The sequence below is a fragment of the Phragmites australis genome, chromosome 22 (genome assembly GCF_958298935.1).
Source record: "Phragmites australis chromosome 22, lpPhrAust1.1, whole genome shotgun sequence".
NCBI classification, from domain to species: Eukaryota; Viridiplantae; Streptophyta; class Magnoliopsida; order Poales; family Poaceae; genus Phragmites; species Phragmites australis.
Window position 1 is genome coordinate 18,054,949 of NC_084942.1, and position 23,876 is coordinate 18,078,824.

Sequence of the window (23,876 nt, forward strand, 5' to 3'; positions counted from 1 at the left end):
TCCAGTATGACCACCAATATCTAATTCGTTTAAATAATTTTATAGGGCGCAATGACCATCATAATTGTAGGTATGTTGATGCATTATATATAATTGGATTTCACGAATACAAGTATCCACCTTGAATCAAGTCGTGAGACATACTAGTGTCATTTGTACCATGGACATATGGTCTTTATCCCTTCTTTGAGGTCACGCTTGAAACAATATCATGGTTTAACAACATATCTTGCTTTTGTTATGCCGACTTGCAAGATATAAGTATAGAACTTAAGTCCAATACTTCATGGATCTGGTGGGTCATAATCCACTAAAGGATTGTCTGATCATTGTTGTATCAAGCACATAAGGTTAATATCATTAAGCCTCTTCTGGAATCTCTTACATGCGTAATGATTGGATGTAGAGTGGTTCTTTGATACCCACTCAACCTTAATGTAGATATTATACTATGTAGGTAAACATCTACCTCAGCACTATCCTTGGATCTAACTAACATGAGTGTTAGGTTCATGTGGACATCAATCAATGACTCAACAAACGAACTCACAAGGATCAACAGATTGTTCAACGACCTGTACATGTTCCTTTTTACTATCCTTATTTCAATAAGGACTTAGATGTCTATGGATGCTCTTGTTCACTTCATTTAGTATTTATTTCATTTGTCAGAGATATAATGTAGCAGAACATCATCTCATATGATTTGGGAGAATCATTCGGTCTTTGTAAGACCTATAAACCATTTCATTATACCACCTTATAATGACCCATCATCTCCGAATAAGTGGAATTAGTTTATCCTCAATTATGTTTATTCAATTGACTATCTTTCATTGAGTACTCTTACTGTAGACGTCACTACAGTCATAAGCAATTATAGAGGTTGATTGATTGTCAACACAATCTCCCACATCCATAAAGATGCATATTGTAAACCTCATCTTTTGTTGTTTCCTAACACGAGAGATAATTAGTTGTTCTGTAGTCCGAGCCATATATAGCACATGCTAAAGCTCTCGGACATTCATCCATATGATGAATTAGTGAACTCTTTCACCTGATAGGCCAATCCTATCATTCAGAGTTTTGAATCATGATATTTCAATCACACAAATTTATGTTAGCAGATCATAGATCCACAGACATCCCCATAGATCACATATCCTAAATCCGTAGGTGTCCCTGAAGACTCTTCGAACATTATAAGTCTTTTTGCATAAGTGGGTATACATGAATCCTGGATATCCACTCTATACACAATAACTCCTTTGTTATCTAGCAAACTCTCAACAGACCACGTGTGTGAGTAGTAGCTAAAATGGGTTCAACTTATCTAGTGTGTTGGTATCTATTCATAGCCTTTGCTCATGGCACTCAAATGATTGAACAACTCTCATTTTTGAAAGTATCACGAAATTCCAATTATGGGGTAATCCTCCCCCTAATGCCATGATTAACTCTTCAATCAAAAAGCATATAAAAATCCCCATCATGGAAATCCACAATGTTACGTTATGATGGTGGTTTTAGTGGGAAATATACCACATGCACTAGACACATGAAGTACATATGCTGTGTATTGGATTTTATATGCATTGCCATGCATAATCATTCCAATTAGAAGTTGGTTATCCCTTAATCAACATTAGGTGGTAGTTTCTGTCAATATTGAGACCTCATGTTAGAACCTCATCAATGTTCTCTTCTTATCCCAAAATCATCCATTGAATGATTTCATTGGAAGCAATAATCTTATCAAATAAGACGAGGTTGGATCCCCTGATCCTGATACTGGGTTACAACTCAATAAGTTGTAGCGATTTCTCTTCCAACAAGTATAATTGCTATTGGACCAAGTCATTTGATGCGAGCATTCGTATGCCCCCGACTTGGGCTTAACCGATTCTCTTATATTCCCCTTAATTGATACGAGACAATCTCAATCAATCTTAATGGATATTCACTTTTAGGTCAGCCAAAATAATTGTAGTCCATAGTGCCCCAGATTACATATCGGGATCTTTGAATTGCAACATGCTTACATTTGATCATAGAAATATGTTCTATCATAATTGAAATAACAGAACATCAAAGATTGACCATACGATACCCAAGATCATGGAAATAGTAAATGTTCACCTTAGAATATTCCAAGTCGCCTAGTGAAATCAATATGCCTTTTTTTAGATATATGAGTACAACTCTTAGTATCCCTTATGGGAAATTATGATTTGTCATGATCCACATAATCCTCTAGGTGACAGGTGATGATGATGGTGTCATATTTGAGGAGCACTCCAAAGAGGAGGGCTACATGTTCAATGGTCAAGGTACTTTTGACATTGTTTCGCCTTCTGTCCATATCTTGTATAGACTTATCTAACTACTTGATGCTAAAAATATATTCAGACGGGAACACCGACGAGGATGTCGAATTCGATCAAGCTAACGCCGCCTCTGCTTCTATCTCTAGCGTACTCGATCCATATGGCCACATGTATAGCAATATACCCCCAGCCACGCACATGCTGAAGCCTGTTGAAAACTGCCAACATTGCAATGTGAAGAAGTTTGAGCATGAGACAAAGGGGTTCTGCTGCCATAATGGAAAGATTAAACTATCCACCCTAGATACGTCACCTTGGCTCATGAGGCTCTGGTCGAATGCAAACGTTGATGCTAGGCACTTCTATGATAACATTAGGTTTTTCAATGGTCATTTCTCATTCATCTCACTTTATTGTCACCTTGACAGTGAGACCACTGATATGAGAAAACATGGTATTTACACATTTTGTGCCCATGATCAAATGTACCACAACATACAGTCGTTCAGTAGAGATGATTCGGAACCCAAGCACCTAGAGATTTACTTCTATGATGATGATCCCAGTCTAGAGCTTCGGTATCGCCACTGCCGCGAAGAGCAGTACCAGCAAGACAAGGATGTCATCAGAAAGTTATTTAACATACTTTGTGGCAACCTGTACTATGAACAACTCCAAAGTATGGGACATGTTGAGGACCTTGATGACTATCATGTGACACTGAACCTTGACCATAGGATGGACTAGAGAACATATAATGTGCCAGCCACTTCAGAGGTGGTCGCTGTTTGGGTTGAGGGGAGTGAACGTCGAAGGCAGTTTGAGAATAGTGTTATCCTGCAAGGGAAGAATAGGGAAGTATATGGCATCCGGTCATATCATGGATGCTACGATGCATTGTCATACCCTTTCTTCTTCCCTAGAGGCGAACTCGCTGGCATACCGACATCCCAAAGGTTGGTGTGTCCATCGATGAGGTGAACGCGGCTCGTAAGGCTCGTGGTAATAATGATGAGGACCTAGGTTAGTGTTCTCAAAAGATGGTGCTTGCACTGTCATAAGAAGGAGTTAAGGGAGAACCTGTACCAAGGCTTGGTGGACAGCTTGCATACTGGTGAGGGAAGAGCAGACGCTGTTGGAAAATGGATTGTGCTGGCTATGACATTTATCGGAGACCTCAGGACAAGAGGCATCGGTACATGGATGATATGGCTTTAGTGCAGAAGTACGGGAAGCTGGACGTCTTCCTCATAATGACATGCAACCCAAACTGGGATGAGATCACACACGAACTCTACCATGGCCAGATGCCCCAGGATCATTTGGATCTCGTTGTGCATGTTTTCAGGGCAAAGCTAGAGGAACTAAAAAGGCAGTTGCTTGAAAAGGACATTCTTGGCAAGGTGAGGGCCTATGTCTATGTGCTGGAGTTCCAAAAGAGGGGCCTACCGCATGCCCACTTCCTGCTCATCATGCAGGGGCGGTACAAGCTCACGTGTCCTGAGCAGTATGATTGTCTCATCTCAGCCAAGCTCTCGGACAAACATAAGTATCCAGAGCTATACAACATGGTCATCAAGCATATGATGCATGACCCTTGCAGTGTGCTAAACCGCAATTGCCTGTTCACAAAGAATCATCTGTCATGCAAGAATCATTATCCACGTCCTTTCAACGCGACTACCTTACAGGGCAAGGGCTCCTACCCAGTGTATAGGAGATGTGAAGATGGTTGATGTGCAATGGTTCAAAAACACCTGCTGGGCAATAGGTGGGTCATCCCTTACAACCCTTACCTTTTGCGGTTGTTCAACTGCCACATCAATGTTGAGGCGTGCTCGAGCATAAAGACCGTTAAATACCTATTCAAGTACATATACAAGGGCCACGACCAGGTCTCTATGACTGTGATGCAACTGCAACTTCACCTCCCAAACATGCACATAGTTTCGTTTCAAGAGGGCCAAGATATCTGACAAGTGGTAAACCGTGAAGGTGCTGAGAAGTCAATGCTAACAGAGTACTTCGAGGCAAACAGATTACATGAGGATGTTCAGGGTATCTTGTACTGGGATTTTCCAGAGTGGTATACTTGGTAGAAAGGAAAAAAATTATGGCAAATAAGGGTACGAGAAACAGATGGACAGGTTGGTAGAATCGTGTCAGCTCATCTTGCCGAGGGGGAACGCTACTCTCTCCAGGTTCTCCTAAACCACGTGACTGGTGCCACCTACTATGATGACCTAAGGATGGTTGATGGCGAGATCCTACCAACCTTTCGTGAAGCTGCAAAGAGAAGGGGATTGATCGAAGCAGACAACACATTGGACGAGTGCCTTACGGAAGCTGGGTTGTTCCAAATGCCACCATCGCTTCGAAGGCTCTTTGTAACAATATTGGAATTCTGTGAGCCCAGCGATGTGCAAGGACTCTGGCACAAGCACCTGGAGGCAATGTCGGGGGACTATCACCATAATAATCCATACACAGGGGTTGTAGAACAGATGGTTTTGATAGATATCAGGAATACATTACAGTCAATTGGGAAGGACATAAGGTCATTCCCTCTTCTTGAGATCGACGAGGTACATGACACGGCCAACGGTGTGCCCAGGGAGATCTTCAAGGATTCCACCATCGAGCTCAATATTGAGGACGCAACTCTGTTGGACTCACTCAACACCGAGCAGAGGGCCACCTACGATGAGATTCTATCTGCTATTGACAGCGATGCAGGCGGCGCGTTCTTTATGGATGGACCTGTAAGCACCGGGAAGACTTTTTCTGTACAAGGCATTGCTTGCCACTATACACAGGCATAATAAGATTGCTGTGGCAACAACTACATCCAGTGTTGCAGCTTCCATAATGCCTAGAGGAAGAACTGCGCACTCCCACTTCAAGATATCGCTGAGTATTGATGATGGTGCATTTTGTAGCTTCACAAAACAGAGTGGGACTGGTAAGCTCCTACAGACAGCTTCTGTCATTATTTGGGACGAGGCTTCCATGACAAAGAGATAGGCGATGGAGGCACTGGACAATAGCATCCGTGATATAATGAGGCGACCGGAACTATTGTTCGGTGGGAAGACGGTTATGTTTGGTGGAGATTTCAGGTAGGTCCTCCCTGTTGTTCAAAAGGGGTCGACGGCTAGATACACAATTGATGCAATGTGCGACCTCACTATTTTGATATTGCCACATTAACATAATTTTCAGTGATGAAATTAACAGAGTAAAATCCCCTATGTTTTACATGATTTCAATCAACATGTAGCAACTCTATTTTATTATTTCTTCTTCTTTCTTTTTTTTTGCATGAGTTCTGCGGTATACGCCTCTTTAAGTTCAGAACTCATCTATATTTTGCCATGTATGTAGCATATTAACTCAGGCTATCTTCAAATATTTATTTTTGCTAAATATATATAAACAACAATCTAGCACTAGAAAAAAATAGCATGAATGCACATCTGGAGCGATGTTTATTTCCTGCAAATGTTAAATATTGTTCACAACCATTAAAATCCAAAGCCAAGCAACTCAGTAGTTTTAAGTTTAATACACTTATTATAACTTAATATATTGGACCACTGCTGATGAGTCTTACATTCTCTAAGGCTTCATACTAGGCGTTCTCTTGAACTTTAGCTACGCACTTCTTTGCGTAGCCCAAGCATTCTTCAACATCCACAACAATATCAGAAAGAATATGTTGCAGGTCAGAACCACTTGCACCTTCCCTGAAAGACGCATCGTACTGCGGTAGAGCAATTTAAAGGTAACAAGAGTAGTTTGAACAATTGTTTCGACCCCAGCTAGCATATCATTAATAAAGCGTAGCACTCTCCTCATGGAAGCAGCCTTCTCTTCTATGCCACACACTGCGTGGTAGCTGGAGTCCAAAATTGTAAGGATATTATCACCAGCCAGGGAACGAATAGCGTTAAACATAGCAGTGCACTCCACTTCAGTGCGTTCAAGTGCCTATCTACCAGCCATAGTATGTATCACAGGGTTAGGCGAGGTGTCAAACTCCAGCAGCCACAAAATCCACAATACCTATATAGCCACTGCCAGGAACATCTTCGGTTAACAGAAACAAATTCAAGACCTATTTTCAATGTAACTCTTCCTAGAATAGACCAAAGATTGGTAGTTACCTTTATAGTCTCCACCTACAACATAAAAAAAAACAAATTTTCAGAGAAAAATAATAGAGGCTTAAACAACAACTTAGAGATACATATAAACGATGTATAAAGGACGAACCCTGTCATCTAGCTGAAGATTCTGCATGGAGTAGAAAATAGAATTTGTCCCCTCATCATGTTCAAAATCTTGCACTTGATGGTCGCAGAATGATAGCTGGTCTGTAAAACGGGAATACATCTTTTTTAGTTCAGAAGCAACCTCTTAAGCATCGGTGGCCATGTGAAGATATGCCTTAGATTTTTCCAACTTCAATGTCTTAGACACAAACCAATCAGAAACTGGATCCAGTTTGCCAATAACACTAAGACCATGAGACACTATTTTTTGGTACGTGCTTTTGCTGTCTCTCGAGCTATCTGCTAAACCAGCAAACTCAGTTATAGAGTCCGCAACAAGGAAACCATTATAGTCAAGCATATGAATTCTATGCTCATCATAAAGGTCTTCAAGAGCAGCGAGCGCCACACTTTGCATAGCATCGTAATCATACCTAAAATGAAGAAAGCCCGTTGCACTAACTTCAACCATGGTTCCATGATTTTCTCTAGGAGGAATCCGAAACGACACTCATTGAATAAGGAATTGGAATAATAATCCTTACATGGCTGTACGTGTGTTACGTCATTTTTGTTTAACAAATTTTTAATAACTATTGCAACGTATAGACAAATAACTAGTTAAAAATTACCTTGCAAGCCATTTTACGCTTCTTATCCACGCTTTCTTCCCCTCCTACCAGAACTGGCTCCTCCTCCTCCCCACTATGATTTAGAGAGCTACAGTAGTATAAACAGTATTTTGCGGGAAGGCAAACGGTAAATTGCAGCAGAATACTGTAGCACGAGTACTAGTCATATAAAAATATTGTGTTGCTTTTGCTGTACCACATATGCTGTATCACAATGTAGCATTACCGTAATGCTAGATGTTTACGGTCCATTTCTAATCAACGACTCAGAACGGGCAAAGTAACGGAAACTGTAGCCCTATGATTTTGCTCTCTCTAAGGCCTTCTCCAGCGGAGTCGGCATTCGGCCCGCGGGCTATATCCACGTCAGATACGGGACGTCACGCGCCCGCAAACGACGTCCAGCAGAGTCGGCTTCGGGGTGAACAGCGATACGGCTCGCGTTCGGGGGCGGCAAAGTTGCGGGGAGGATGCGGCGTCCGCTTCACTGTGGGAGGCGCGAGTGGCGAGGAGGTCGTTGGTCCCGCGGAGCGGCGGAAGCGGAACTGGCGAGCGGGTGCGGAGGCGAGGCGGGAGGCGTCGGAGGGCGGCGGAAACGCGGAGGTTCCGGAGACCGGGAAGGCGACGAGTCTTCCCCGTTGGGCGACGAGTGCGGCGACGCAGATCCGGCCGGCGAGGTGCAAGGATCGCCACCTTCGGTGTGCTCGGCGGCAGTAGGAGGCCCGTGGTCATCCCGACGGCCCAGGTATGTCCTCGGCTCCCAGATCCACTGCTTAGGGTTACGCGGCGAGCGGGCGGAGGTAGGGTTCTCCGGCGGGGGTGGTGTTCTTCCGTTTGGTCGGCCACATAGGTTGGTAGGGTTTGTGTTGCTGCAGATCGACATTCGCAGGGGATCGCCATGTGCAGAAATGTTTAGGCACCCGATCCCCTTTGGTACGAACCCCTAATCGCGTGCAAATGTGGCCGGCACCGACCGGATTGATGACGAAATCTTAGGGTTTCTGTGTGCGCATGTAGGATCATCTCCACACTAGCAAAATTCCCTGTTCTTGGTCTATTTTGGTGGTGACAGACCTGTTCTTGGTGACTGTAGTGTGCTAGATTTGTGCCTTTCTGTGTCGAATGCAGTGCGAAATAGGTTATAATTGATGAACTTTGGACACCCTTGTTTGTGCCTGGAGATGATGCTACTATGAAACATTGCTATGTGTTTTGGTTGCAGCAAATTCTGTGACAATAGCTTCGGAAAGTCATGAGCTATTGAAAAAGTTTACTTGGGAATGTGATTTTGTGCACTACACCATTGTTGTCTAGCTGGGAAAGGTAGGAACAGCAGCGCATGTAGGATCATCTCCACACTAGCAAAATGACCAGTTCTTGGTCCATTTTGGTGGTGACAAATAGTTCTTGGTGACTGTAGTGTGCTTGATTTGTGCCTTTCTGTATCGAATGCAGTGGGAATTAGGTTGTAATTGATGAACTTTGGACACCCTTGTTTGTGCCTGGAGATGATGCTAGTATGAAACATTGCTATGTGTTTTGGTTGCAGCAAATTCTGTGACAATAGCTTCGGAAAGTCATGAACTATTGAAAAAGTTTACTTGGGAATGTATCTTTGTTGCACTACAGCATTGTTGTCTAGCTGGGAAAGGTAGGAACAGCAGGCAGTGTTTTAGCAAAGTTGAACCTCACTGCATAGGCTCATGTAGGGTATTTTTAGCACACTATCCTGGAGTTAACAAAATGTGTAACACTATGCAGTGAGGCTTCGGATCCTTTGATTGGTGTAGGACTGGGATGAGTAGGAAGTGTAGGGGATAATGGGAATGGCAATGAGGGCTGGCAATGGTACATCTTTGGCCATCTGGGTAGGAGTAGGAGGTGAACATTACAGCTAGTTGTATGGAAATAATGTTTTTTGTAGTGCAAGAATCACTGCTGTCTGGACACTAGAGTAGGATATGATCTGTTGCAGTAATGACATATGTTGTGTAGGGTACATATGTTGTGTATGGTACGTATGTGCAGTAAAGAGTACACCTGCATTGATTGAGTCCCTGCATAGGGCACAAATTAGCACATGTTCCTTTAGTCATTCTGAACCTGTGGTTGTAGATGGACCGCGCAGTGCTTGTCGCTCTTGTGTCGAAGATGCAGGACCATGTGGAGGAGTCGGCGGCCGCTTTGAAGAAACTGGCCATTGACAACTTGAGTCCAGAAAGCACCCCGGCTGCCGTGGACCTCAACATGGCACTACTGCATGTGGAAAACATAGCGGAGGACTTGGAACAGCTTGTGTTCCAAGTTGAAGACTGTATGCGGGACGTTGGCGTCGACAACCATGGTCTTGACACCGACATTTCAAGCGCAGCAGTGTTAGAGGAAGGGGCTGCATCACAAGACAACGACGAGGATGATGTCGTTCAGTCTGACTGGAGCACCGATGAGCTCCTGTGTTCCGAAGATTCAATGTCCATCGAATCCGATAGGTCATGGAGGCTGTAGTTGGGAACAATCCCTATTATGTTGTATGCAATGTATGCACTGAAGGTAGCCTGTAGTTCCTGTTGGTTAATGGATGACATTGGTAGTGTCGGTCTTGTCCTCTAGTTGTCCTCCTTAAGTCGGTATGTTGCCGTGGTAGTATGTCTAGATGTATGAGACATTTCGACAACCTGGGTGACCGAATGCTATATCTTTTCGTGAACTTTTTGTGATGACTGATAGCAGGGACTTATGGTCCAGAATTGAAACATTACATGTGGCCCATTCATTGCTTATTGTCTTGTACTGAACGATTACATACTTCCTACATGTACTGCTTAATGTCTTGTGGTCAGGGACGAAATGGAGTACGCTGGATTCCTTCGCGGGGAAATGGAGAACATGCCGTGGGATGATGTGTTGCCGCTCACCGAAGATGCCATCATTGGCACCCAGACTCCTTCCGCGCAGGTGCAGGACAATGAGGCACCCGTAGAGGCGGCAGCAGGTGGTGGCCGTGGCTGCAGTTATAAGTTGGAGGAGGACCTTCTCCTGGTTGCGGCCTGGTTGAACGTGAGCCTAGATCCCGTGGTTGGGAGCAACCAGAGCTTAGGTGCATTCTGGCACAGGATCGAGAGTTACTACAACGAGAGCAAGACATTTACATCAACTCGGAATAAGAAATCGCTGCAGGGGAGATGGACATTCATCAGCACGACGGTCCAGAAGTTCTGCGGCCACTACGCAAGAGCCCTGCGCACTAAGAAGAGTGGAACGACCGAGGCGGAGACGGTATGTATCTTTGCTGCAGCCTTACAGGACTGTACATACACGGTACTGTCTTAAATCATGTTCAAGCATATGGCCTGCATGCACGGTCCTCTCTTCATTTCATTGAACTTGATCGGCAAATACGTTGAAGTACCATACTGCCTCGGCATTTTGCAGGTCGTTGAAGCATGTAAGATGTTTCAAGCCGTGGAGCATAAGGAGTTCACCTTGCTGCCGTGTTGGAGGGAGTTGCGCAATCATCCGAAGTGGCAAGCGGAGTCGGCGCGCAAAAAACAGAAAACCGCACCTTCCGGAAGTCCCTGTTCGACACAACACGGAGGGTCTTCAGCGGGGATGAACATACCTGAGAAGGTCGGCGCACATCCTTCCACCTGCAGCCCTCGTGCGAAGAGGCCTCCAGGGCGCACGCGATCGAAAGACGGGGCACGGGGTATGTCTTCCTCAAGTTCTGCTTCAGCGCCCATGACAGATCTTGTTGATCGCCAACTCGCAATGAAAGAGATGATTGAGAATGAAAGGGCTAAGAGGTTCGCAGAGTTGATGGAAGTTGAGCGCAAGAAGCTCCGCCTTGAGGAACAGCGTATGCAAATGCAGAAGGAGAAGGAGGAGCGGGACATAATGAACATGGATATTTCACATATGGATGAGGACCAGCAAGCATACTACAAGAGTCTTCGGCAGAGCATCATTGCAGCTCATCGCGCCTCTTCTGGGCCTTCTGCATAAAATTCGAGTGGTTGCTGTAATACCAAACCTGATATGTGTAGTGTTATGCACTTTACGGCTGTTTGTGTATGTTTTTTGTTACGTACTCTTATTCATTTTCCTGGAATTTGAGACTTCATATGATGTCCTGTTTACTGCAATCCCGCTTGGTGCCATAATTTTAATTGATCCACTTGGTGCAACATCCACTGTCATGTTTGATCATTTTTTTCGGTTCAATGGTACAAACTGCCATACTCCAACACAAGGTACATAGTACTTAAATTTCGTAGTACTGAAATTACATGACGATAGTGCATACTACTGAAATTTGATACTCCAAACAAAGTACTACTGAAATTACATGCCCATAGTTCATACTACTGAAATTACATCCCCATAGTTCGAAATGACATAGCAAATTCGACATACTTTCGAAGAAAAACCCCACTACCAAAGGACAACGTGGACCTCATTTTATTTAGTTCACTACATTTACGTTTGGACTACTCTCCGCCATGGAGCTGCCATAGATGCTCCACAAGATCTTCACGAAGCTGGTGATGACCCTGCCTGCTAGTTATCATCCCATACCTATGCGTAAAGGTTTGAACAGCGGGTATCGGGGTGTGCAACGGCTCCACAGGGTCACCTGAACCGTCGTAGACGTGTTCAGCATCATCATCACCTCTCTCATTTTCCACTATCATGTTGTGCATGATAATGCAGGCGGTCATGATGTCATGGAGGGTTTCCTGATCCCATATCCTTGTAGCCCCCCTGACTATAGGAAAACGAGACTGCAGCACACCGAAGGCGCGTTCGACATCCTTCCGTACCGCCGCCTGCTGAACGACGAAGTGTTGCCGCTTCAGCCCAAGCGGACAAGATATGGGCTTCACGAATATGGCCCATTCCGGATAGATTCCATCTGCAAGGTAGTACCCCATGTTGTAGTGGTGTCCATTTATTGAGTATTGTACCTGTGGTGCCACACCAGCGGCAAGGTTGTCGAGCAGATGCGAGCGGTGCAGAACGTTGATGTCGTTCAGGGAACCCGGCATTCCAAAGAAGGCATGCCAAATCCACAGGTCCTGCGACGCCACCGCCTCTAGTATGATCGTCGGAGAGTTGACGTGGCCAGTGAAAGAACCCGACCAGGCTGTCGGACAGTTCTTCCACCTCCAATGCATACTAGAGGCCACGGGTATTCCTTCCCTAACAAGCCACCGCACGAGCCTTCCGCAGCAAGACTGGAGGCCTCCTTCGTATCCTTCCATGGCACATCAATCCCTTCCACTACAAGCCACTACTCATTGGTCTTCCGCAGCAAGATTGGTGGCCCTGCTTATTGTCCACGCTAGACACAAGTAGAAGGCGCAAAATACTATCGTTGCAAACATTCATTTCTATCTCCGGTCACAGCAGGGGCTGCCAAACACTTTGTCTACACGCTCATCTCTCAACTGCCATATGTACTGCGCAAAAAAAAATTCAATTCAGATTACCTCAGTTCTATAACACTAATTTGTACCATGCTACATGTCCAAATGAAATTGCTACGGTGGCGGTTATGGCGGTTGGGACAAAATCAATTTAATATAGGGGAGAGAAGATAGCGGACGACATATAGAGTAACTGCTGGAGATGGTTGGAATGAGGGAGGCTGTAATAGTGATACATGATGCTGTAATAGTGTTTTAGAGGATGAAAATTTAGGGTAGCTGCTGGAGATGGCCTAAGTCAGAGGAGCCGGTTCGCCCTTAACCCCTTCGTCGTCTTCTTGTCGCCCTTTCGCTTTCGCTCTCCTCTCCAGCCCACAAGAAGCCGCCGCAGCCGCAGCCATGCGCCCGCTTATCCGAACCGCCCGCTGCTGCCTCAGCGCTCGTGTTCGCGCCATGGCCACGCTTCCCATGGCCCCCGCCGCCACCGCCATCTCCTCCTCCTCCTCCCCCACCAGCCCCCTCTCCACCTCTTCGCTCCCTCACCGCCTCCTCCTCGCCCGCTTCCTCCCCGCCACGCCGGCGCCGGCCGGGACGAGGGGGCTCCGGACGTCCGCGGCGGCTGCAGCCTCCGCCGTCGAGGTGGGCGGCGTCAATATCGCGCGCGAGGGTGAGTGTGCTCTCGGGGTCTGAAGGGTGTGATGTAAAGGCGGGATCTTGGGAGGGTTCACTCTGGGTTTTGGGCTTGATTGCACTGTTCGAAAGATAGCATTTTGAAAGGTTAGGAGGGCTAAACTTGGGTAATAATGGTAGGGTTTTGGGAGGCTTCATTCATCGGTGGTGCGCGCGAAATCGAAATGGCTAGTATGTTGGTGTAGTATGAATCGGTAGCCTTGGGTTGGAATTCCTGAATGGTTGGTTGCATTATTTGGTGGCTTCTCGGCAGTGGAATCGCCATGACAGTCATTGGATCGCATTGCATTGTTCAGACTGGATGTTGTTAGAGTGGTTATGCTTCAGTTGAATTAGTGTGAACCGAGTGTCGTGATGTGCCACGCTTTGTGTGAAATTAGTAGCTTCTGACTTTTCTGTTGTGAATTAATTCATTTTCATTGGCCTCTGTAGATGTCGTCAAGGAGGATGACCCGACAAACAACGTACCAGACACTATATTTTCAAAGATCGGCCTGCAGTTGCACAGGAGGGATAACCATCCTCTAGGGATTCTGAAGAACACAATTTACGATTACTTTGACAAGAACTTTGCTGGGGAGTTTGACAAGTTTGATGACCTTTGCCCCCTTGTTTCTGTCAAGCAGGTACGAGGTAGAAATTGCTTATAGGATAGCAAATGGATGTCTGCTATTATGTATTCTGCTAAATCAACTGGTATTGTAGTATGGCATTAACAAGGTGAATAGCAAGTCCGCACACGACTTAAGTGAAAAAGGGTGAAAACACTATGCTATAGTGTAGTTCTTTTAGAGCTCAAAATTTCTGTTGCTTGTTCCTTCTCTCTCATGGCATCTTCCGTTATATTAGTGAATTGAGCACATGTGGGTGCTGTGTGTTTGGTCTCCACTCCAGATTCATACATCTTCAGTGAAACTAGTATGTGGTGGTTATTGGCTTGTTGCTGACTGGTTGCTTCCTGCAGAATTTTGATGATGTCTTGGTCCCTGATGACCATGTAAGCCGGAGTTACAATGACACGTACTATGTTGACGGTCAAACCGTCTTGAGGTGTCATACCAGTGCTCATCAAGCTGAGCTGCTAAGGGATGGACGTACACACTTTCTTGTAACTGGGGATGTTTACCGTAGGGATTCTATTGATTCAACTCACTATCCTGTCTTCCATCAGGTAACTTTATTTTACCAGATTCACTTAAAAGGTTTCTCAAGAAAGTTCTTTTAATAAACTTTTAACACACGCAGATGGAAGGCTTCCGTGTCTTCTCTCCAGATGACTGGTCAGGTTCTGGCATGGATGGGACAGCTTATGCAGCTGCAGAGCTCAAGAAAACGCTGGAAGGCTTGGCAAGACATCTGTTTGGTAAAGCACCTGTAGCTTGTTCCTTGTTATTAAAGGAGATGAGCAAATAGATCCGCATATCAGCTAAATTATAGACAAATATGGTGTCTGCAGGTGCTGTGGAGATGCGATGGGTTGACACTTACTTCCCATTCACAAACCCATCCTTCGAGCTCGAAATATATTTTCAGGTTTTTATATTGGATGTATTCAAGTATTTTGATTGTCTCAAGGCAAAGTAAAACATGTTACACAACTTATGTTGATATGTTGGATCTCTGATTAAGTTTCTCATCTTCTAAGGATGATTGGTTGGAAGTTTTGGGATGTGGAGTCACCGAGCAGGAAATTTTGAAAAGAAACGGTAGGACAGACCACGTGGCATGGGCCTTCGGACTGGGCTTGGAGCGCCTCGCAATGGTCCTTTTTGATATTCCAGATATTCGACTCTTCTGGTCAAATGATCAACGGTTCACATCCCAGGTATTTTTACTATAGTTACTACTGGTTATCTAACTACTTAGGGCTGCATGACCTGCTTAATCTAAGTTATTTTTTCTGCAAAACTCACTCTTTCTGCCACCCTTCTTTTTTATCTCAATTCTTAAGGATTATAAATTTATGATTTTTTAGGATTGAGTGCTTAAGTTCTTAAAATAATAATTATGACATTGATTTTAAGTGCTGGTAACGAATTTTATTAATTGGTATTTAGAAAACATGTTCCCTAATGTAGTTAACAAATGATTACTGATAAACGTGATTTTGGTCTACGCTTAAAGATTTACAGAACTTCCTTCAGTTAATTAGTTAATACAGTTTTTTAGTGTTATTGCGGTAATATTTACTACATGATATAATCTGTGTGTGCGCACAGAATTTACCTCATATGTTGACCTAACATAGGGTTAACAAGAGGTTTCATGTCCATCTTGGTTTCTATTTACTGTCATCAACTTTGATTTCTAAGATGTACACATTCTTATTACCCAGTTCTCAGAAGGCAAGCTTGGTGTCAAGTTCAAGCCATTTTCAAAGGTATGTAGTCAGTATGTTTCTTTTTTCTGTGTAATCTACCGTCATCTGTTGAGAAAATAGTTTTCAACTTTTCATCTTGGTATCAATTTACCCTGGTTGACTGTTTATTCTTTCTATAGTTTCCACCTTGTTACAAGGATATGAGTTTCTGGATCAATGATGCATTTACGGAGAATAATTTATGCGAAATTGTCAGAGGAATCGCTGGAGATCTTGTAGAGGAGGTATGCGCTCAGTGCTTTTGATGCATTAATTAAGATTGAATTTATGTTAAGCACTTGCCTCAGCTTAGTTGTTTCAAGTTTAAAGGATCCTTGACCTTTGCTGTTGTAATTTTGTGTAATAAATGACACTCTTCAAACAATAGCATTAGTGTTAATGATTAAATGGAGCATTTCAGTTCTATAATTTACGATAAAGCTTCAAACAAGCTTATTGCCCATGTTCCGTTCTCCTGCTGGCAATAAGGTAGTTGTCTTTCCTTGGGTTATTTGTAGTTCTGTTCGCTAGTTCTGGTACAGTTTTAATGCACTTTCATGAGCTGACTCCTGTCGATGTCCACAGCATACATGCATGCGTAAGGGAAACTCGTTTTGAGGCATGCTAAGGTGTTTTGATCTCTTTATCATAGACACACTAGCACCAATGCGATGAATATTAGGAGCCTAATCTGTGCATAATCTACTATTAGTAATTCGATTATGTTATGAAATTTGGATGCTCCTCAAAATCTTTTGAGGTTAAACATTTGTTGTTTGCAGGTAAAGCTCATCGATAATTTCACCAACAAGAAAGGCATGACGAGTCATTGCTACAGAATAGCCTATAGGTCCATGGAGCGTTCACTCACAGACGAGGAGATTAACGACCTGCAGGTACATGCAACAACTCCCATGGTATGATTTTAGATGCTATCTTGATCTGAGTCTGATCATTTGTACAATTCAATGACAGTGGAATGTCAGGGAAGCTGTGAAAAGTAAACTAAAAGTCGAGTTGAGATAGAAGTGAGCTAGTTCAGGTGTTATACCAAGAACTAATTTCGCCTGTCTTTATATGTAAATTCATTGAAAAGGTATTTTTGGTCTATGGAGAAAGTGGATTCATTTGTTTATGTATTGATCCACGTCTTCTATTCTCTTTAAGGGTAAAATACCCTGTTCAAATTGGCTTTCGTTACATCGTGCAGCTCACAATGATAACAAATGGTGTCCATTGCTCAGTTTTTGCTGATATCAGTGTGTAATAAGAAGGCCTCTTATGTATGCAGCAGTCAAAATTATGGGCTATTGTGGCATAGTCTATGTACGTATTTCATCTGAGCAGTTTTGTATAATTCTCCGTAGTTCTTGTGTTTTTTAGTACAATCAGGAGATATGGTGCTATAAGGCTGGGTTGATGCTTAAATTCTTTTTTCTTTTTGAAAAACAGGGTTTACCCCAGCTTCCATTTCATAGAAACAGATAATGCCTAAATTCTATTCTACATTCCCCAAGAAAGCCAGAAAGCTATTCGAAGCGAGCTAGTTTTCAGAGGCCGGCTTGTTCATGTTACTTGAAACACTGAATCCAATTGATATTCTGCGAAGCAAAAAAAAAAAAAAGTTTTTATATAGGAGCATATCCACGATAAATTGATTGCACAGGTTTGCCTGACGTTCAGCTATCCATATTGGGCACAGTGGATGGTGCGAATGATATCATATATGTGTTCCTTTTCTGTTTGCACAATTAAATCAGTCTCAGGTTATTCTTCAGTCTTTGATATAGCGAAAAGGATGCTGAATGCTGATAGAACACAGGGAGGAAAGATATATCCCAATGCGAATCCATAGTGAAAGACAATGATTTCACCATGCATAATGATCACATGATCCGAATGCATATGGTTGGTCTCTGAAAAATAATCTGACGCAGGACAAGGATCACGCTTACATTAGCGGATAAAACTCCAACCAACTCATTACTGGAGCAACCGCATATGCAGAGAACTGTTTCTAAATGTTACAACAGCAGCAGCACCCGTAGCCGTTGTCCTAAACAAGTTAGAGTAGGCTAGAGATAAAACTCATAAGATTCAACTAAAAAGATGATATAAAAACAACAATAATAATAAATATACTAGTATATAAAAAATAAAAGTAAAAATAGTAGACTGATGTATAAATTATGATTCTGACACTTATTGTTAACTTCCACGCGTTTCTATCTGTGAATAATTCTTTGGGATATTACATTCTTTCAAATTTCTTTCTTTACAAACTTCTGTCATAATAGATTTGGTTGACCCCTACATCTCTTCACATTATCGACGCGTCTCACTATCCTGCAATGCCCAAGTGACTTTGGCACATGGATTGATAACTGTTTCTAAGCATTAGAAATTTAAATTTCGCTAGAACACCAGAGAAGTGAACAACTTTTTCCATCCATATGCTTCATTTTTTTGAACAATTTTTCGTTCGGAAGAAAGTGCTAACTATAGCAATACAAGTACAATCACACCATTTCAAAATTTAGAATGAAGTATGGCAAATCTGAAAGGAGCTTGGGCTTCCCAATCCTGACATATCGCTATGGGTGCATATTTTCCGCCTCGTCATGAATGATGAATGTGAAAAAATGTTGCCAAAATCTCAAAGCTAGAGTATGCCGCCCAGTTAGGCATCTATTGGACTGCATCCTTTGCGATGTGAGGTGGTACTAAATGGCAGTCATTCCCGTGAGTTCCCGCAGTTTCTCACACACAACAAAGGTGATTGTTGTCTGAGGGCCTAATCTCGCAAAGGTGGCAAATCCACTGAAAAATTGAGAGCTTGTTAGGAAGTTACAAGGGAAGGAAGGGAATATGTATGATTAATGCAAGTAATATCTATAATGGGCGAAATAGCAAGTGATTAATGCCCACCTAAATTCATCAGGAAAGCACTTGTACTTTATAGATTAATAGAAACAGAACTTCTGAATTCCAAACTTTTAGTACTCAAAGGTGAAATTGACCAAGATGCATACAGCTAGATAAACAAAACATATTTTTCCATAGTACAATCTTATTCTTTAGCAAAATCAAGATCATTTTCTAGCGGCAACGAGCATCCAAAACCAAAAGGCTTTTCTGGGCAACAAACAAACAAATAATCAGGTTTTGGAATAATCTGAATTGACCTATCCCAAAGAAATTCCAATTATTTAATAAAGCTTCAAACAGTTCTGAATAAAGGAAGAACTGTTGCTGATAATCTGCAAGACATTACACTGATCATTAATTACCTATCATTTTCCAAAAGCATCTTGGTAAAGGTAGCATTTTTTGTGTGTGAAGAGGTGAAAAATGAACAATCAAGATAGCATGTCGAACAAATTAACCATACGAGTAAACAGGGACTGGAAAATATAATAAAACAATATATATGCTATGCACGCAGACCCTCACCCTTTGTAAAGTGATTTTACGCCCTCTGTCAGCACAACCTGTGAACCAAGAACGGGCACGAAATATAAGAACATGTTGCTAATTGTTGGTATTTAACAATTTAATGCATTTCCAGTCTTCTAACAGACTCATTTTCTCATCTTATGCTACTAATCCACCACTAACTAGTAGCTCAACAATTTGGTGGCACCTTCAGCAGCTGATTGTAGCAATGTTTACCGACAATCCTAATTTGACGCCAAGCAAAACAAAAGGTCAGGATAAACACCTGGCTAGCACAATGGAATCCGTTCCTGTAAACCGTGACACCTTTGGACTCCCGTTGCAGCATTAGCCGTGTTTTGATCATGTCTACAGGTGCAGTCACAAGAGTACCAGCTGTTCCAGCCAGGCAACTCGAGCTTTCAAGCAAATAAAGGTTAGCTGACAATTCTTTCATTGAAGGATAGATATCAAAATGTTGAGAAAAGAATTCACTGTACATGAGATGTAATTGAAAACCTTCTTCAAGCGGTGTGTACTTCAGCAAGGCCTATATTAAATACAGATTAGAAAATATTAGAACAGGTGTATTGAAGTATGCAACAAATTCATTCCTTTATAGCAAAATATATAACGCAAATAATAGACACCTGTTTGGCCTCGTCGTAAGTTGCCATTTGTGATGCAGTGAGACATCCTGCTCTTGCCATTGCTGGGCCGACTCCTTTCCAAAGTGCTTTGAGCCCTTCCTGTGCTAAAACTTTCCTCATCTCTCCTATTGTACTAGTACTGCTTGTACTCATCTGCAACCTCACCTACAGGGTGTGCTCGGTTCAGATACAGTAGACAAAACAAGTCACACTTCTGAAATAAATTGATACCAAAACAGTATACCTTTAAAACCTCCATTGGATTTGTTAAAGCAGTTGCAAGAGCACCAGCAATGACTCCAGATGCAAATTTAAAAGCAAAGTTTGTTGAACCAAATGCGTAACTGCACACATGTTTGCAGGGCTCATACAGTCCTAATCGAAGGCCACCATAGACAACAGATCTCGTCAATGCTGGTGCAAGTCCCAGGTAGAGTGACCGAGGCCCTTCCCTTTCGACCATTTGTGTAAATATTGTCCCCTAACATGTTTCATAATACAAATATAACAAAGAAATTAATTAAACGTCAGAAAAAGTGACAAATAGGAAACTTTTAGGTGCTGTGAATACCATTCCAGCTAAGTCTCCTCTTTGCCCAGCAAGCTGCATTTGAAGCCTAACTTTGATAACATCTGCAGGACGAAAATGGTGGTATACCTATATAAACAGTAACTTATTTTCTGGACAAATAAAATATTTTTTTGTTACCAAATTAGCAGCATAGCAATGAACAGTTAATTTTTATACAAGTTAATTTAGAGCTATGTCTTCAATTCTTGGCCCACGTACCAATTGTCAAATATCTCTGAAAAATCATAGAATGGTAAGGTCAAATTTTAACAACTTTTTAGGATGAATATCATGAAATTTTTCCTGCACGCCATCTTTAACTTTAGTCAAACGTTCCACGTCTAGTTTAACTATGTCCTCATCTATATGTGGCTGTTTGTTTTTTGCGCATGACTGTTATTTACTGCAGTCCAGATAAAGGGACTATTTGTCGCCTTCTTGAAAAAGGGGATCAACTTGTGGTAAATGTTTGAATGGCCAAATCCCACGGGGTGCGGGGGGTTAACCTATCTAAATAGAATGCAAATGTTCCTTTTTTTTCTACTGGAAGAAATAAGCATCAGCCTGCCAAGTACAAGCATAATCATACTTCACCATACAGAAAATCTGCAAATCCATTCGTCCAAAAGAAACTAATTTAGTCTCTTTCACCTTACCAAGGGGATATTCATACCCATGAATACTCTTTCAGCACAGCCTGTAGCGCTGTGGAAACTATACCTGAACTATAACTGAAACTGAAAATAATTATGGTTTCTTGACATTTCATTTTCTGCAGGAAGAACATAGTCAAGTGTTATTTAGACATATTTTCCCAATTACTGGATGCTGCCACATGACCGCACCGGCCTCATCTCACTGCTCGAACTAGCAGCAATTCCCAATGCAGATAAGCATTTGAGAGGTGCATATATGACGGGTTCACACTCGAATTATAAATGCCTATTTCCTTGCTGTCATTTCCCAACCTTTGTTATTAGAATACCCCAGGCAATTCAAGAACAGCAAATTACTCAAAATAAGAGGTAACTATGGCCCAACTGATGAAAGGAAGAGCAGCTAACTGACCGAGCGGGTGGGTGACAGCGGTGGCGGCGGCGACGGCGGCGCCGCTGGTGCCGAAGTGGTACAGCGCGTAAGGCCCCGGCTGCCGTGCGTCTCCGGACCCCGGCCGCATCACGGTTCCTCCTCAGATCCCCTAGCAAAGAGGAGACGGAGGGGAAGCGAATTCTTGGGAGAAAGATTCGAGCTCTGGTATTGGGATTTCGAAGGGAGGTGCAAATCCAAAGGTGGTTTTTTTTTTCAAGAAAAAAGGGGGAAGGAAGCAACCGAAATCGAATGGGGAGCAAGACCAAGAACGGCACGGTCGCAAGAAGATTTGGAGAGACCAAAGAGGAAGAAAGAGATCGGATGGATGATGGATCTTTACATCCTGCTGTCCCTGAAATTCCTGCTGCGGTCTCCTCCGCACGAACTGGAGCGGGCGGAATAATTCATAGAATTTTTTTTGTTTAATAATATTTTTTGAAAAATTATAAAATAATAGCTAAATTTAAAAAAATTATAAGAATAGGTACCTGTCGGCACGCAGAATACCGATAACTGTCATGTCGGCATCCCGAATGCAGATAGCCTATGTGGTCTGTCGGTATTTCGTGTGCCGACAGGATCCCGAATAGACACCGATATGGATGTCATGGGAGCAAAGAGCTAATATGCCTATCGGCAAACAGAATACCGATAGGTCTATCTACATTTTGTTTGTCGACGGACCTCTTTTTATTGATTTTATTAATAATTAGGGTTGACGAGCTACTTTTCCATTTGATTTGATATTTTGTTTTAAATAAATTTATATCATAGGAATACTGGAAAAAACTATTAATCGAACAATAATAGTCAGGGAGCATAATTATCATAGAATCAGGCACAAATATTATATACGCTGAAAAATATTACATGGGGTTTATCGTCGGTGCGCGAATGGACCCTAACCATAAAAGAGATGACAACGACAAATGCTGTTATGCACGGTACGCCTAAAGATTAACGTAATAGCGTGCCGCTGCTAAACCTAACATGCCTTAAAAAATGAAAGTAGGTCGGATTACAATAGATATTCTCTACTGAGTGCATCTAGGATATTTGTCCTTTCACAGGGCATCGGGGCCTCCCGTCTTAGAGCAACGGGCCCTCTCCTGCTTCATTTCCCTCTCTGCTTCGCGTGCTTCAATCGCGGCGTGCTCCTCCGCCGCCTTCCTCATGCTCTCCTCGTCTTGATGCTTCAGCCGTAGTTCCTCCTGTTGTTACTCGTATTCTCGACGTTCGTACGCTTCCCTCCTCCACTGTATGCTCATTTGGATCCATTGCTTCTGGTGCTCATGTTGCTCCATATCCAGCCATTTCATAAAGTCATAGATAGGTGGAGGAGACTAGACAAATAAAATAAGAGGGGAGATTAGTAAGACAGTGCATAAAATTATATGAAAAGTGTCACATAAGTGATTTATGTTGCTATACCGGTGGGTACTTGTATGATACATATCGAGGCTTGTCGTACTTGTAGTTGGCATACATGAAGAAGCATAGGTCATACGTGTAGGAGATGTTCTGTAACTCGCGAAGCCTACAAGGGTCGCTACAGAAGCATATCGGGAGTTCGACCCCCTGTGGGATGAAAATCCCCCAATATTTCTTGGGTAGGCTTGGTGGAGCTGATGAAGATATTGCAGTTGAGAGAGTTGAGGAAGGAGTGATCTATCCATGAATGAGGGTGGAGTTATTTATAGTTGCTAGGGGTTGGTGTATGGACTGAGTGCATGAGCTTGGTTGGGGGCTAGAGTATAGGATTCCATGTGAAAACTGGAAAAGTTATGGCATTGATGCTTGGTAGAGATTACCTGTGAAAATTGTTGCTTGGTGTGGTCATATCATTCTCCAAAAGTTCAGCAAGAAGTTATTATTCCCTCTGCATGGAAGGCAAGGAATCCTATAAAAGCATTGGGCTTACCAAAAACATATTGGCATAATGATAAAACCTAGCAATTTCATTGAAGAAAATAAAATACATCACAAATAAGGGTCATCTTAAGCATTCATTGCCTGTCTGTAGGTACATTACGTAAGGCAATATACACCGACTCGTACCCTGCTTGTATACATTATACGACAAGTTGCAATGGCATGTAGTACTCCATCACTAAATGAGGCATGCCTTATGGAGATAGATTGCCGGGTCAAGAAAATATCTACTGGGTTGGTAGAAAAGATGAAGGCTTCTCATCCAGTACTCCATCGCTAAATGAAGCATGCCTTAATGGTAAGTAGTAACGGCTGAACATGTAATACATAAAATGTAGACATATACGGATAGACTTTTTAGTGGTACCTCTAATACGCCAGTGCAGTCTAGCGAATAGATTTCTCAGTGCTACCCCAAATAGACCGGTGCAGTCTAGGCCATAGGCTCTCAAATGCTGCAACATATTTTCAGTGGTACCCCTAATAGG

At 42.8% G+C, this 23,876-nt stretch overlaps 4 protein-coding genes across 5 annotated transcripts; 3 read left to right on the forward strand and 1 right to left on the reverse strand.

The window, feature by feature from the left end:
- The first annotated feature begins 3,472 nt into the window (after positions 1-3,472).
- LOC133904558 (uncharacterized) lies at positions 3,473-4,066 on the forward strand. Its single transcript, XM_062346045.1, has one exon. It carries the CDS (start codon positions 3,473-3,475, stop codon positions 4,064-4,066), a length of 594 nt encoding a protein of 197 aa, XP_062202029.1.
- Positions 4,067-10,083: 6,017 nt separating this feature from the next.
- On the forward strand, positions 10,084-11,238 carry LOC133904560 (glutathione S-transferase T3-like). Its single transcript, XM_062346046.1, has 2 exons — positions 10,084-10,512; positions 10,669-11,238. The coding sequence occupies exons 1-2, from the start codon at positions 10,084-10,086 to the stop codon at positions 11,236-11,238; spliced, it is 999 nt and encodes a 332-aa protein (XP_062202030.1).
- A 1,753-nt stretch (positions 11,239-12,991) lies between these two features.
- Positions 12,992-16,997, forward strand: LOC133905261 (phenylalanine--tRNA ligase, chloroplastic/mitochondrial-like). The gene is made up of 10 exons (XM_062347003.1): positions 12,992-13,329; positions 13,785-13,978; positions 14,317-14,523; positions 14,598-14,715; positions 14,809-14,885; positions 14,998-15,177; positions 15,688-15,732; positions 15,852-15,956; positions 16,494-16,607; positions 16,687-16,997. Exons 1-10 carry the CDS (start codon positions 13,062-13,064, stop codon positions 16,735-16,737), a joined length of 1,359 nt encoding a protein of 452 aa, XP_062202987.1. The 5' UTR covers positions 12,992-13,061; the 3' UTR covers positions 16,738-16,997.
- Positions 16,998-18,139: 1,142 nt separating this feature from the next.
- Positions 18,140-21,869, reverse strand: LOC133905484 (uncharacterized). 2 transcript variants are annotated; one of them, XM_062347289.1, is made up of 8 exons: positions 21,436-21,869; positions 20,368-20,429; positions 20,041-20,277; positions 19,797-19,961; positions 19,647-19,696; positions 19,433-19,565; positions 19,165-19,202; positions 18,140-18,531 (listed from the first exon to the last, which is right to left on the reverse strand). In XM_062347289.1, exons 1-8 carry the CDS (start codon positions 21,542-21,544, stop codon positions 18,435-18,437), a joined length of 891 nt encoding a protein of 296 aa, XP_062203273.1. In that variant the 5' UTR covers positions 21,545-21,869; the 3' UTR covers positions 18,140-18,434. The 2 variants fall into 2 exon arrangements, with proteins under 2 accessions (XP_062203273.1, XP_062203274.1); XM_062347290.1 differs by having other exon boundaries at positions 20,368-20,454.
- Positions 21,870-23,876: the final 2,007 nt, after the last annotated feature.